Source organism: Salvia miltiorrhiza, chromosome 1 (assembly GCF_028751815.1).
Source record: "Salvia miltiorrhiza cultivar Shanhuang (shh) chromosome 1, IMPLAD_Smil_shh, whole genome shotgun sequence".
NCBI lineage: Eukaryota > Viridiplantae > Streptophyta > Magnoliopsida > Lamiales > Lamiaceae > Salvia > Salvia miltiorrhiza.
The window spans coordinates 42,445,921-42,461,712 of NC_080387.1; the positions used below are offsets into that span (position 1 = coordinate 42,445,921).

Genomic DNA, 15,792 nt, shown 5'->3' on the forward strand with positions numbered 1-15,792 from the left:
TTCATGTATTTTGGGGCTTAATTAAAAGTTCAGGTGAAAATTGTAACTTTTTTCAAAGTTCATGTATTTTTTGGTCATAACCCCTTAATTAAACAATTGAGAATTGAGATTCCACATAGGAATTATTAATTTATCCATTATCCATTGTATTAGTATACTATTTTATTTTATTTTTGTGCGCAATCCGTGCATATTTGATTGTGAAAGCATTATTATATACGCATCTCAAAATCCACAAAGTTTGGTATAATATTATAATGTGATGAATCAGAAAGTAAAACTTTAAACATCGAATAACGTAGAGTGAAACATCGATTAGTGCTAAGTGTTTAAATGACTCGTCTCTCAACGTGATTCCTCCTAGCATATTATCTTTACAATAATGTGGCGCAAACGTCACACCCCATTTTGTACATCAATTTTAGATTTTGGACAAATATCAGATTTTGATGTTTCATTGGCTAGCGTTTGAGCTTTATCGAATACGTCTCAATGTTTTAAATAATTATTATGAATTCATATTTAAACGATTAGATAAAACAATTTTATTTTAAAATCTAAAATACAAATTATTTTAAACTAAGGGCTCGTTTGATAGAAAGTAGTATGAAACACACGTATCCTTTATAAATCCAAACGTCCGATAAAATTATATAAATTTGTGCGATTATTCCACCTCTGAGGTCGTATACATAATACTCTCCATCAATTTTAATTATAACAGATATTAATTTATTATTGACTAAATTGCCATAATGTCAACTAAAATGACATTATTAAATAGTTTAATTATAAGGACCATTTAGGAATTAAAATTTTATATATAAACTTAATACTTCATACCAGATAACATATTGTATTATATATATATATATATAGGGTTGAGTTCAACAAAGAATTATCTTTTTCGAGAGAACGAACAAATCTATATATTTTACGAACAGATCAACATAAGTAATGAACAGACGTATTTAGTAAAAATATAGAAAAACTCGCCACCAGCAGGATTCGAACCCGGGGCAAATTGCTGTTCATGCGGTACATTGATCTGTTTATTAAAATTATAGATCTGTTCGTTTTTATTTTACGACTTCTCTATTCTCTACAATATTTAGCTTCTCTGTTGAACCCTTCTATATATATATATATATATATATATATAGGGAGAGGATCCTGTGAGAACTCCATATTTTTGTGAGAACTAGGAACCAATCATAGCCCTTGATCCTTTCAATCTAGCGGTTATAATCTAATACAATAATCAAGCATTATTTTCGTGGGTAAGGAGATTTGAGTCAATTTGACATTTTCTATTACCGTGTCTTTCCTAAATTCATGCAATAACATATCTCTTAATTTTGGAATAGTGATTTTAACCATATCATGCATCATCCGCTAACAGACGACTAAAGATTTATTTTGGTATAGTTCTTTAATTCTATATTCATGCTTCATCATTCAACATATCTTCTCGCCTTTGTATTGCAATATGCAGTGCAATACCTACTATATTCATGAATGCATTTTTCCATGTTCATGCGTTTAATTGCATTATGCACTATTGGCACCTATTGTATTCATGAATACATTTTCCCATGTTCAGACGTTTAATTGCATTATGTACTGTTGGCACGTATATTATATTCATGAATACATTTCCCATGTTCACGCCTTGTATTGCAATATGCACTGTAATACATTTCTCAACATGCATTTTAGTTGTCTGAATAAGCTTAGTATGTTAAATTATGTGATGAATATATTTGGAAAACATTTAATATTTTTTTATGTATTCATTGAGTATATAGTCATATTCATACTCGAAACATGTACAATAACCAATATGCATCACCAACTATAATTTAAAATCCATTAAAGCTAAAATTAATTGAACAACTATCCGTAGGATTATTCATGGAAGCAAGAAGATCCATATTGCAAAAAACTTAATCTTAATGTCACATAATTTTATTAATTATGTTATACTGACTTACAAACTCACGGCACATTATTTATAAAATATTTAAAATCATATACTTGACAAGGAATTACTCGGCTCCAGCTTTTACACCCAATTTTTTTTTAAAAAAACATGTCTTTCATTATACATGAACAATCGAAAAGAATGAACAACGTTGTGAACGAACATGCATTATATTATACGCAGTGAACGAACATAATTTCCATGACAAAATATTACTACATTTATTTGTTCATAAACATGATATTTATAGTAAAATATCTAGAAAAAGAAGAACAACGAATATGCATAAAATTATATGCCAATGAACAAACGTAATCCCGACGACAAAAAGTTATTACATTTATTCGCTCATAAGTCTGTGACCCATAGTAATATATCCGAAAAAATAAGAACAATTCAAAGTCAATAATCTGGTCATATTTTTGGCTTGTCTCATCCAAGCAAAACATAGTTAGCCTTGAACTTACTATTTATGCACAACTTGTGATAATGTATTCAAGTCAATAATGTGCAGACGCATATTTGAGTTGGCCTTCCTTCACATAGTTGCATTCACAATTTAGAATTGTAGCACAATCTCTCCAAACTTATGTGACTTGGAGACGATGATGGCATTCCACACTTCCAGCTCGGGGATCCATCGCCCATAAAAGTCTCCAAATTGCGCATAAGGTACAAACCTGTGTCTATTGTGTTTCTTGTCTGGTCTATCGTCCTGTCCAATATAAAGATCTTTCATAATAACCAAGTTATAATTCATTTGATGGTCTATTGTGCATGTTCTTATTAGTTTGAAACGAATTTACGTTCTACACTCGTTCTATTCATAGTAACCAAATTATAATTCACGAAATGAATTAAAACATATAACCCATGCACATAAGGGCCAAAATTATGAACAAATATTCTGACCCATGAACAAATATTTTGACCTATGAACAAATGTATTAAAACTTATAATTTACCTATGAACAACGTAACTGAACAAATGTACCAACATAGATGAATAAGACAGACATACATACAACATCTTTATGTATAGACCTTATATTTTAACAATCAATGAACAAATATATAAACCAATCAAAATATGTGAAATCAATGAACATACTTAATTGAATATATCTATGTATTACTCAAACAAGAACATACACGCTTTAAATTCCATTCACGATCAGAAGAATACTAATACCAAACAACACATACTCGAACATATTTTACATAAAACGATGGATGAATAAAGAATACAAAAAACATATTTCTCATGAATAGTACTGCCATTCACATTGAACAAACTAAATCGATCAATTCATGAATAACATCTACTAATAACCTGTGACATCTTCTCTTGTAGCATCAATGACCACGTATTTCAATGGACTCCAAACACAAATAAAGGGAACAATTGTTCAAATACACTAAAAGGAAAAATAATGAACAAGAACATTAAAGGTGATAAATAATCTAGAACGACGGGAACAATTGTTCAAGTAAAAAAAATGATACACAATACCTTCGAGTTCTTGACGGCAACAGACGAAACACAAGCAAGGAGTACAAGAGTTTTGAGAAATAGAAAGATAAAGTGAAAGTGATGAGAATGGTAGGTTAAAAGGTTGGGGGAATTAATATTCTATGCGACAATTATGGGATTTGATCTAATCAAGTTAAGTTAGACTCGAAAGTATGTTCACCAAAATACCCTTTTTTTATCTATTTTCGGTAGTACTCAGAATATTAAGGGATTACATAATTAATTACTAGATTAAATGGTAGCCATCAAATTAATTACTAGATTAAATGGTAGCCATCAAGATCTACGGTTGATTCGTAATCCTGTTTGATGGATTTATGGTCCTGAGTTCGAATCTCAAAGGTAGCAAAAAATTATTTTTCACCATTCATATATTTATACAACGAATTCATACGTGTTCTACATAAAATTCATACATTAAAAATTGCTCTTATTTCTTATTTTAAAATGTGCTCTCACGGAAGCCCACCCCTATATATATATATATATATATATATATATATATATATATATATATATATATATATATAGGGGCGCGCTCCAGTGATACCCCATATTTTTCGTGAAACACTAGGACAATGAATAAGACATATAATACTAATGAACAAAACGTATATCTAATGAACAAGATGTATATACTGATGAAAAATTCGTAATGAATAAGACATATATACTGATGAACAGGGCCGTATATACTGATGAACAATGCAGTATATACTGATGAATAACAAAATTTAAAATATTCTGCTCTTTCCAGGATTCGAACCCTGCGAAAAAAAATCACCCTCCAGATACAATATCAGCCATAGGATTGATAAAATAAACGCACCAGATCGTGCCCTAGATCTCACTAAAATTAGGAGGTCTCATTGGAGCGGCCCCCTATATATATATATTCTATCAAACATAATATTGATGTGACATATGGTAAAAGACATATCAGTCAAACATATCACACTTTATTTCATACCATGTACCAAACGAGCCCTATAGAATATAAAGATTATAAATTTGTTACTTTATTGAACAAAAATTAATGGTATGGGTTCGAATATCACACTATTAAAAAGTACGGCTCTAACAATAAAAAATTCGGTCATTAAAAATGAAAATTAGTCCGTTAAAATGATTAACGATTGATTTAAGTGATCGTTATTTGCATGGTCGTTCGGCTTTTAACGATCCGATTTTTTATCGTTAATTTTAACAATAAAAAGTTCGATCGTTATAAATATCGATTTTGATCGTAAATTCCTATTATTTAAAATTGTAATTGCCCGAATTTTTCTTTTTAACAACCGAGAATTACTTTTTAAGAATTGAAAATTCGGTTGTTAATAAGAACTCATTTTCAATTATAGTAACCTCAATTTGCTCATGATATAGCATACGTCGTGAAAAACTTTCCAATGAGTCACTCATCATCGATCTGCTCTAAGCCAAGAGAGATTAACTTTGAAGTTTCTTTCAAATAATCACCAATATAGAAAATACATATTTTATAAATTGTTAGCAAATATCAATTTATTTAAACTCTTCATCAATATGCAGTCTCATTCATACTTACTCTTAGGATATGTTGAGAAGGATATTTAAACTTTTGGTGTCGGAGAAAGAGTAATGATCGATTTAAAATAATAAAAGAAATTGAAAAGCTAATATTATCGTTAATTTATTTATAAAAAAGGTTAATATTATCGTTAAAAATGTGATTAAGAAATTTTCACCAATTTTTTTTTCCTAATATTAATGACCGAATTAATGATTAATTTTTAAAAAATAATATTAACGATCGAATTTTTGATCGTTACAAAAAAAACTAAAATAAAAATAATAATATAATATCAACTATCGAATTTCCGGTGGTTACAAAAGCAAAAAAATATGTTTAAAAAAATAAAAAAAATGAATAGTAGTAATAAAATATTAGCGATCGAATTTTTGATCTTTAAAAAAAAATAATAATAATAATAATAACAACGATCGAATTTTTAGTCGTTAAAACAAATAATAACTATTCCGAAATTTCGATTGTTGAAAAGATAAAAATAAATAAAAAATTTCACTCATGAATCTGTCGTTATTTGATCGCTAACAGTGAAAATTAACATCTGAAAATTCTAATTGTAAAATTTGGTCGTAAAGCCGCATTTTCTAATAGTTTCGTGCAAATAAAAAATTTCTCATAAAGAATTCACTGTACATTCAAAATTACTGCCTCCGTCCCAACTTTTAGTATCCATATTTCTTTTTTTGGTCGTCTCACATTTTTGTATCCATTTTTATTTTTAGTAAAAGTAGGTGTGATCCTTGCTCCACTTTAATTATATATTTTAACACTCACATAAAAGGTGGGACCCTTATTCCATTCACAACAGATCCAACCACTTTACTAAAACTCGTGCAACTCTCTAATGGATACTAAAAGTTGGGACGGAGGGAATAATAAATTATTTTATGGTGAGTCTTTAATTTTTATTTTTATTTTTGTATTTTTTTAGATACAATGAGTTTGTCTAATTTTACCAAATACTCCATTCATCTATAAAATGTGTTCTCATATTTGCTTTTTTGGTTCGCCTTTAAAATGTATTCTCATTTCAATTTTTAATAAGCATGCTCCACATAATCCACTCACAATAGAAATAAAACTATTCTTCCACTCACACATACTTAATAAATTTCTTAAAATCTATGCCATTTTCAATTGAGAATGTATTTTGGGAATGAAAGAATTTTAATTATTTAAATATATAAATACTATTTTTCCAATTTCTAAAAATTTATACCATTCTCGCCGCAAGAAATTTCACGTGGCCGAGTCTAGCATAAAAAATCATGTCTACTTTCTGATGTATAAATTGTGCCTGCCTTGTGTCTAGAGTAGGCAATTGAAAGCCATACAAAATAGATATTAACATGTTAAAACCATTGGCAATGAGGTACTGTTCTAGTGGCAAAGTTAAGACATCCAAAGACTCTCCTTTGTGAGAGGTCTTGGGTTCAATCCTGCCTGCGTATGGTGATGTTTTCCTACCTTGGGGTGGTGTTGTATTCCCGCGTGCGTGTGGTGTAGTTTTTCCACCGTTGTGTGGTGTTGAGGTCCCGCCTACATGCGAGTTGCATAATTGAGTATATTCAGATACCTCTTGTAATTCTAATTCAAAAAAAAATATGTTAAAACCACTATTATATATATTTCAGAAGAATTGAAATAAGTTAGATACTATTCGAATATCCATCAACAAAATAAAGAGAAAAAATGGAAAATACCTAGTTCTAATATTTATTTATTTTTGATGAAATGGTGGGTGTAGTAGTTGGCGATCCTCCAGAACAACACAACAGCTCACTAGTCAAAACAATAGGCATATATGACGGTTTATACACGTAATATATGTAGATAGAAAAACGTTTGTATATCTCCGATTTCCATGATAGTTAGCGAATTACACTTTTCTCCTCCAGATTTATCTCATAGATTTTGAATGAGTTCATGAGATCCATGAAATTCAATAGCAACAACATGTTGATGTCTCAATTGTTGTTACCTTCATTTCAAACCGAGATGGTAAGGTTTGAAGCGCCTTGGAGACTAGCAATTTGTTTCTAATCGAATCACCGAAATCTTGACATTCATTTGCAACGTCCAAGATCCTCTCCGTGTATGCATTGATATCGTCATCTTCCTCCATCTTCATATTCTCGAACTTGCAATTGGTGACGACGATGTGAAGCCTCGATTCTTTGATGCTTGTGTCTCCCTGACAATGGCGTTGAAGGACATCCTACGCATCTCTGGCACATGCACTATTCTTGATGAGTTTGAACATATTCATGTCCACAAATGCATAAATTGCATTGAGGGCTCCGTCATCGAGAATTGCAGCCTCAATTTGATCGCAGTTCCATTGTTGTGAAGGTACTGGGTTGACATCCACGTGATCATCGACGGCTTTTGGAACTGACCACCCATCTTCCACGGATTGCCACGCCCTTCTGTCGATGGACTTGATGAACGAGTGAATTATGGTCTTCCAGTAGGAGTAGTTCGATCCATCCAAGATTGGTGGTCGATAGTAACCTAAATTGCTTGGATCCATGACGAAACAACAGCTGTGGAAACTATCAGGATCACACTTAGTATATCAAGTGACTGCTCTGATACCAATTGTAAGTGTTACTTCGACTGGAACATGATGTTGTACAGAGTGTGTCGACAACACTCCACAAAATACAGAGTAAAAACAGCAGCGAAAATTCAATAAGAAACATGACACAAGAATGAATTTTTCCACAAGTTGTAATTATAACTTGTAGGTGCCAATATGGAGAATAATTCACTAAGAATACTTGGTGAACTTTTACAAAAACAAATAGCTAAACCAAAGACTAAGAATCATCTTTAGCTAGGCTCACAAGCTGAGAAAACGACTCACTAAATACAATGAAAATCTTCCTCACAACAATATAATGAAAATCTTCTTCACAACACTCGTGACTAACCACAAATGAACTAGCGAGAAACATAAATGTTATAAGGAATGTTATGAAAACACACTCAACAACACACGAGACTTCAGCAGAATCTCTCAAACTTAATGCACACCTTTTGATCTGATCTAACTCCTATTTATATAGATTAGGAGCCTTGATATGCACGTCCATATCCTTTATGTTTCAGCCCATATCCATAGTGAAAGTTGAGAGATTGAGGCATCGTGGATTTGTTCCATGAAACAAGGAACAACCTTCCACTCTCTCCTCAATCTTTTAGTTTCACCTTTATAGGAGCAGCCTAACCAACCTTTGACTACAGCTTCCAACCTACAAAAACGTGAAGAAAGAGCAAAACACAATACCAACAAATCCCATTAAAATAGGAAAGTTTTATAGAGATTAAAATAACTCCAACACATTCTCATTTTATGTAAAACTTATATATTTGTGTGCCCGCTTACTAGAATTATATTGGTCCGGAATCACTCAAGATTAAGTGGGCACAAAAGTATCCAAAATAAATTTTGTTATAGGAAGAAGCCAAGACTTATAAGGCATGACTAACCCTATGTAACATTGTCTCGAGATTAAGTCACAAGTCGTGTCCTTCTAGCCAAACAACATATTATAACATATCATGAAACTAAATTTATCTAATTCATCAAATCGAACATTGCGCTAAATGACCAAATTATCTTTAAATAAGAAAGGATATTATATATATAGTCCAGATAATAAAAAAAATTATATAGTAATAATAGATAGTTATAATGATCAGGGCGAAGCTAGAGGTGGGTAGGGTGTCACTGGACCCCCCGGAATTTTTTAAAATAGTTAAAATATTTTTGTAATTTTATAAATATATTATAAAAAATAGAAAGATATGATTTTATCTCTACAGTTACCGAATTGAACTATTTTATACTGAAATTGACATGCAAGTTTTAAAGTTGAATTGACAATTGATAAATTGAACACGTAAATAATTTATGCATGTCATGTTTGAATCCAAAAGATTCATTTTTTCAATGTGATATTGAAAGCTATTTCGCCTTGTAAATTAAGTTTTATCCGTCATAATTTTTTGAAGTTGTTTTGTATGAACTTGAAAGAAAGTTTAAAAAGTACTTTTTGTAATTTAAATGGAATTATAATTGTGTTAATGATTATTATTTAGTTTAAATCTAATTTAATTTCATTTTTTATTTCTAATTGAATTATTAATTTTGTTGAAATAAAAATTGGACCTTCGTGAATCGAAAGTTTGGCTCCACCACGGGTTAATAAAACATAGATAGTCTTATACTTTTGTTCTTAACTTAAATGAGTATATAATAGAGGTGTAGGTGTAATAGGCAAATTAAATTTTACTCTTTTATAAAGATATAGATTTAACCCAAATATTTGAAATATGATTCATACTTAATATTGGGAATTTTGTGTTTCGCATATCTATATAGAAGGCAACCTGTAGGCGGCAGATAAAAACGACTTATCAACTAAATATGCAAACGGGCCTGTGGCCTTGTTTTGCTCATCCTAGTGCAATTCCTTGTTTTGGACTTTCAAGGTTGAGGTTTTTTTAGAATTTGTTTGTAATCAAAGGCTCAAAGCACATACAATTCAGTAATGATCTCAAACTAGTCGAAATACAAATTCCATGTCATGCATATTGAATTCTGACACTCTCCGATCCCTACTATTGCATCTCCAGATGGAAACAAATTCATGGTGCAGATTCTCAAGCTGAAGCAGCAGCTTTGCAAACTGGCAGCTCTCTCTCGACGTAGGGAGCGACTCTCAGCACCGGATTCCTCGAGAAGAAGTTCACCGGCTTCAGGTCGAAGCCCGACGTCACGGTAGGCATGATCGGATAATCCTCCTGGCAAGGAACATGATGGAATCCCAATGTGTACCACAACACAATGTCCTTGTTCTCAATGTCCCGGTCCCTGCCACCACCCTCTTCCCTTTTAATCACCCAAATTCTAATAATTTTTCATATTATAAAAGATCGAGTGTTTACCTGTCGGACCAGACTTGAAGGGTGTCGTCGCCGTGGCTCTGGTAGGCGAACAGCCCCCCCGCCCACCGCTCGCTCTTGTTGTAAGGCGTCACCCAAATCTGGTTGTTTGTGAATGCGTTTCTCCTCTGAGGAGCATCCTCCGGGTCGAGCAAGCTGGCGGCCGTGCCCGCGGCCACCACCTTGTACCCGGCGGGGTTGCCGACCCTGGACCTCTTGCTGGGGTTGATGACGTGGAACTCGGAGGGGTCGGTGAGCTTGAGCTTGATCTGCGCGTCCTTCTCCGTCTTGGCGACGGTTTTGTTGACCTTCATGAAGCTCTTCCTGGGAGAGTTGCCGTCGGTGTAGTGGCGTTGGAGATGGACGTTGAGGAAGGAGTTGTCGGGGCCGTCGATGTCCATGTCCAGGTAGAAATTGATGAAGTGGTCGTGGACGACGCCGACGATGTTGTCGGATAGGAGGGTGCCGTAGAGCTCGGCTTTGTCTTCGTTCACTTGGTTCATGTTTGCATAACTAGTTCCTTTCACGATCACTATGCCGGTCAGTGACACCTGCAGGTCATCATCCATCAAATTAATTCCAACACACTTTTGTGGGTGATGATGATATGACTGTTTCATTTATATTGACTAGCAACTACCAGGAAACAAATTAAACTCTAGTTTTTTGTCATATAGTACTATATTTTAGACAATGACAGCAGGGACTAGAGAACTTCCACCAACTGATTTATACAAGTATAGAAGTCGATTCATTTATTAAATTTTAGAGAAAATTACAATTTAATGCCCTCACTACTGACCTTTTCACAATATGTCATGATCTAAATAAAATTTATATCCAAACTATCAAACTTTTAATAATTGTGTCCTAAGATTTGATTTTCAATGACGAAAATTCTATGTAGCAGACCCGAATTGTAGCTAAATTTTAACATCTGGGATTAAAAATGAATTGACATTGAAATGCGTCATTTTTATGATCATTTTAAATTTAGCTTACGTTTTAAATTCTTTAATTTATAGGTTTTTGTTGATGTTAAATTTAGCTTACGTTTTTCAGTCAGCTTTATTACTTAAAACCCAACTCAGCTTTCGGCATGTCATATAGGATTAATGTTGCTGAAAATTGAACGTTGAGACGCAATATGAATTTTTAAAAGTGCATATATAATATCTAATTGTTAATTATTTTAGATGAAGATGTAATTGTGAAAAGATACCAAGTTTTATATGTTAGTGAACAACTTAAAGACAAGCACCAAAAGTAGTAACCAAACGAGTATATGAAGTAATTACCTTGACATTGATTAGTCCATCAGCATGGAACTCCCAGTCCACAATATAGTCATAATTGGCCAGGGATGCCACCATTCTCGCAACAAGTGAAATTTTTGGCCTAGCCTCCCGAATCTATATATGCCACAATTAAAACATATATATATAGGGAATAGAGAATGAATCTGAATAAGTCAATAATTACCATTTCGCCAGTAATGGGGTTCTCAGTATGTCTCCAGGCAGCATCCCCTGCATATCGCTCGAATAGGCAAATCATGTTTGATCTAACATAAGGCGTGCCATCGGAGGCTGCGAAAACTGCATCCATATACTTAGCATTCCTGGGACAGTCGTTCAAGGGCTCGAGGGCCAGGGCCTGAAGCCCGAACCCGTATTCGCCCGCATCCATGTAAGTCTTGAAGTACCATGCCTCCTCAGGGTCCATGTAGGGCACGAAGAGCTCGGACGCAAACCCTTGGTACATCACATCCCTCATGACCCCCGTATCCAGATCACGGGTCCTGGCCCGTGATATCACCACCCCGGCTCTAGGGTCGGGCTTCAAGTGGAACTCCCAGTTGGCCCACTTCACGAGATGCTCGTCCTCTATGACGAAGTTGGGGCCGTTGGGCTGCTCCATGGAGATGGGGTTGGGGAGCTTGATGATCGGCCCGTTGGCCACGTTTAACCGGTAGTCCGTGCCGGCTGCTTTGGGGATAGGGATGTGTTTTCCTTTGTCGACGATCTCCACCACTTGCTTCGTGTCCAAATCAGTCACAACGATCACACCTTCGATAGGCCTCATGTAGAAGTTTGCAGTGTCCTTCATTGAGAAGCATTCTAGTTTTACCAATCTCCTTCCATCCTCAGCCTCACCTGAATCATTTCCTTACATAATTAAATATCACAATTCATTCATGCGTGGATCCAAAAATACCAAATTCGTAAAATATGTCAAATCCAATCTGGATAATTAATCATTATTGTATATATAATTTATTATTGACATCAAAAGATGCAAAATGAATTATCATAACGTGTGGGTATGTGTGTGTCTAACGTGATAATAAAGTAGTGTACGCAAGTCGCAAGCATAGCTATCAACACACCAAGATGACACTTTCTGTATATATATATAAACATTATTACACTTATTACAAAAACATATATATATAGCGTTAAAGTGTGCCTACATACATATCTATTTTCGTCATCAATTATTTTGTGACGTACAAATTAGACAAAATTAGTGATTAAGGACATTTTGGTAAGTTTAACTACATTTAAAAATATTTTTGAATTAGTGGGTATCCTTTGACTTTGCTATCCTAAGTAGGTGTGTACCATTTATTTTGAGGGAGAGGAATATGACAAGTTTTCATGCATGATCTATAAGACTATAAATGCTAATGAAAGATTTGTGTCTTAAGTTAATTAATGTCATGTGTAGTGCACTATCAAATCTATTATTTGATTAATACTCATAATAAAAAAGATATTATAACATATCAATTGTAAAGTATATTTATTATAAAAATAGATTTAGAATATATATATATATATATATATTTATATGTGTGTGTGTGTGAATTTATGAGCTCAAATTCTTAATTATTAATTAAATTGGGATTAAATGCTAAATGGAAATATATAACCTAATTGGATATAATTAATTGTAATTAAGATGTTTAAAAAATTAAACTAAAACACAATAATCGAAGTGAATAAAAAATGGAAAGAAAATATTTAAAATATATATATATATATATATAAATAGGACACTTACACAACGGCATCCAACTGTCCTAAGCATTAGAAAAGTCGACAGCAACACATACCATGTAAAATACTAATTAACACTTAAATTGTTTTCTCTAATAAATTTCTGTCACACCATGTTGCTAGCAACTTCGCTCAAAGAAAGTCTTCTAAAAGCATTTAAATAAACTTGAGTATTCTATTTCCACGTCACGTTAAGTCACGATGTAACTCATCTAATTAAACAATTCTTGCAATCATTTGTTGCAACCATGTATAACGTATTAGTATGACAAACATTACAATTTAGCACACAATAATGTAAATATGGTATCTTCAACACATAAATCCAAATACACTATATAAAAAACAAACAGCTAGGATACATCTCATTATATTAAATAAATCATTATCTCGCCAAAGTTTCCAAAAAGCTCCGCTATACCGGCCCAATTAATATTAGAAGATTCTTTAGCACAATCCCAGTTCCCAAATATCACTTATGAGGTGACCATTAATCTTGTAAACAACATAAAATAAATTTGCATGTAATTGTGTAGTTGTGAATGTACTCAATACGAAAAGATAGTAGATGCATAATACAAATCTGACTTTAAATCCATGAAATTTTAATTACTTTAATTTCCTACACGATTATCGATTTTATACTCCAAATTAATTAATGTTGAAGTAGACGCATACAACGTCTATATAGCTTAAATGGTCGATATATATACTAAATGAAAAAAAATGTGGTATCAACTAATTACAAAGGCATAGACTTGCTACTTCAACTAACTATGATAAAATTTATTTGCTAAATTTAATAATCATATGAAAAATCAACACAATTTATATCAAAAAAAATAATTCAGGTAAAAATTGGTGTATTTAGTTACAATTACACAAAGAAAATCTCTCTTCGTCTCAATTCAATAGTAAAAATTTTCTTATTTAAACGTCTTATTTTAATATATCACTTTCTAAAATGAAACATCAATGCATAATAAATACACTCACATAATTTATTAGTACTATTTAAAATTAAAAACAAATATATTTATTCAAAAAAAATATGAGAGGAGAGAGAATTTTTTTTTAATTTTAATCTTTAAATAAATATAACTTTTATATTTTAAATCAAATATATGAAATTAAAGCTCTTATCGTGATATTTAATTTAGTATTTATATTAAGTGTTTTATAATCAATCGAATTTCATAATTTTAGAAAGAAATAAAACAGAAAAATGAAGATGAAAAAGGAGAAAAACATAGTAGTTTACATCCTTCAATTTTTTTATTCTTTTTTGAGAGCCAACCTTCAATTTTATTATAACTATAAAATTGCCACTTAATTTTAAAATTGTCTTTTTAATATATTATATATATTATTGTTATTTTTTGCCCTTTTATTATAATTGTTCATTTTTAAATATTGGTAGTGGTACCCATAAATCCTTGGACGAAGAAAATAAAAAAGATCCAAGTCGTGAATTCTTACCATACCACCCAGGGGAAAAGGGCAAGCAAGTGACATCGGCGAGATCGACGCCTCTGGCTAGAATCGTACGGTTAAAATCGGCGTTGGCAAGCGGCGCATAAATCATGCTCTGCATATCCTCCAGCGTCACCATCGGGTAACCGGAGATTTGGGTGGCGTCGTGCTGGCTCACCTCGCTGCTCTCCAAGTCCACCGTCAGGATGTAGTTCTTCCCGGCGGCGCGTGCGATCACGGACGCCTTCCGCGGCGGCAGGGGATCAGGCTTCCGCCACCTCAGCACGACCTCCTTGTCGGCCTCCTCGAGGACCAGCGAGTGCACGCCGTAGACCTTCCCGGCGAAGAAGGACTTGATGGACTTGTGGGCCCGGTTCATTTCCTGGACGGTCAGCGGGTCCAGGGGGTGGTGGGGGACATCGCCGCTGTGGTCGTTTCCGACCGCCGCCGCGTCGGCTGGGTGCCGGAGGAAGCGGTTCTTGGCGGTGCACCACACGGAGTTGGTGGCACACTCGTGGAGGTCGGGTTTGGTGGGGAGCGGCGGGAGGGTAATGATGGTTAGGAGGACGACGGAGGCGACGGCGGAGATGAGGAAGAGACGGCGGAGGAAGCTCTTGCCCTCCATTTCGTGTGAGGGAGTGTGTACGCTGTGTGTGTGTATATATAGGAATAACTATGAGAGTGGTCCGGTCCCAGACTCCCAAATAGAACCTCGTATCTCATTTTAATCTCTTTATTTTGTAATTTTTATTATTGAAATTAAAAAAAATATTATATAACAACTTTTAATTAATATTTATTACTAAAAATTAAAATTTTAAAAAATTATATATCCTAACCTTGAATTAATTTATCTAAACAATCTATTATTAATGCAAATAAATATAAAAAATAATTATAAATTCTAATAAGATGAGTGAGCCCTTATTAATTATCTTAAAATTATATTAAAATATAATAAATTAAAATTTAAAAATAATTAAATAATAATCTCTAATTCCCTGAAAATTGTGGCTTTATTACTATATTGAACGTCCCTGAAATTGTGGTCTTTCCTTAATTGGAAATGACTCTTCACTCACTATTTACAAAAAAGTGTGAGACTCAATCTCCACTTAAACACAACTATCATACTTTTTCTTAAAACCCGGGCTATCTCTTTTGGTTCACAATTTTTAGGATCGGAGGGAGTAATAAATTAAGAGTGAAATACGAT

The 15,792-nt window shown here is 33.2% G+C and overlaps 1 protein-coding gene across 1 annotated transcript; it reads right to left on the bottom strand.

The window, feature by feature from the left end:
• Positions 1-9,573: 9,573 nt before the first annotated feature.
• Positions 9,574-15,355, bottom strand: LOC131025699 (amine oxidase [copper-containing] gamma 2-like). The gene is made up of 5 exons (XM_057955492.1): positions 14,583-15,355; positions 11,524-12,197; positions 11,340-11,453; positions 10,045-10,592; positions 9,574-9,970 (listed from the first exon to the last, which is right to left on the bottom strand). The coding sequence occupies exons 1-5, from the start codon at positions 15,199-15,201 to the stop codon at positions 9,760-9,762; spliced, it is 2,166 nt and encodes a 721-aa protein (XP_057811475.1). The 5' UTR covers positions 15,202-15,355; the 3' UTR covers positions 9,574-9,759.
• Between the last annotated feature and the right edge of the window lie 437 nt (positions 15,356-15,792).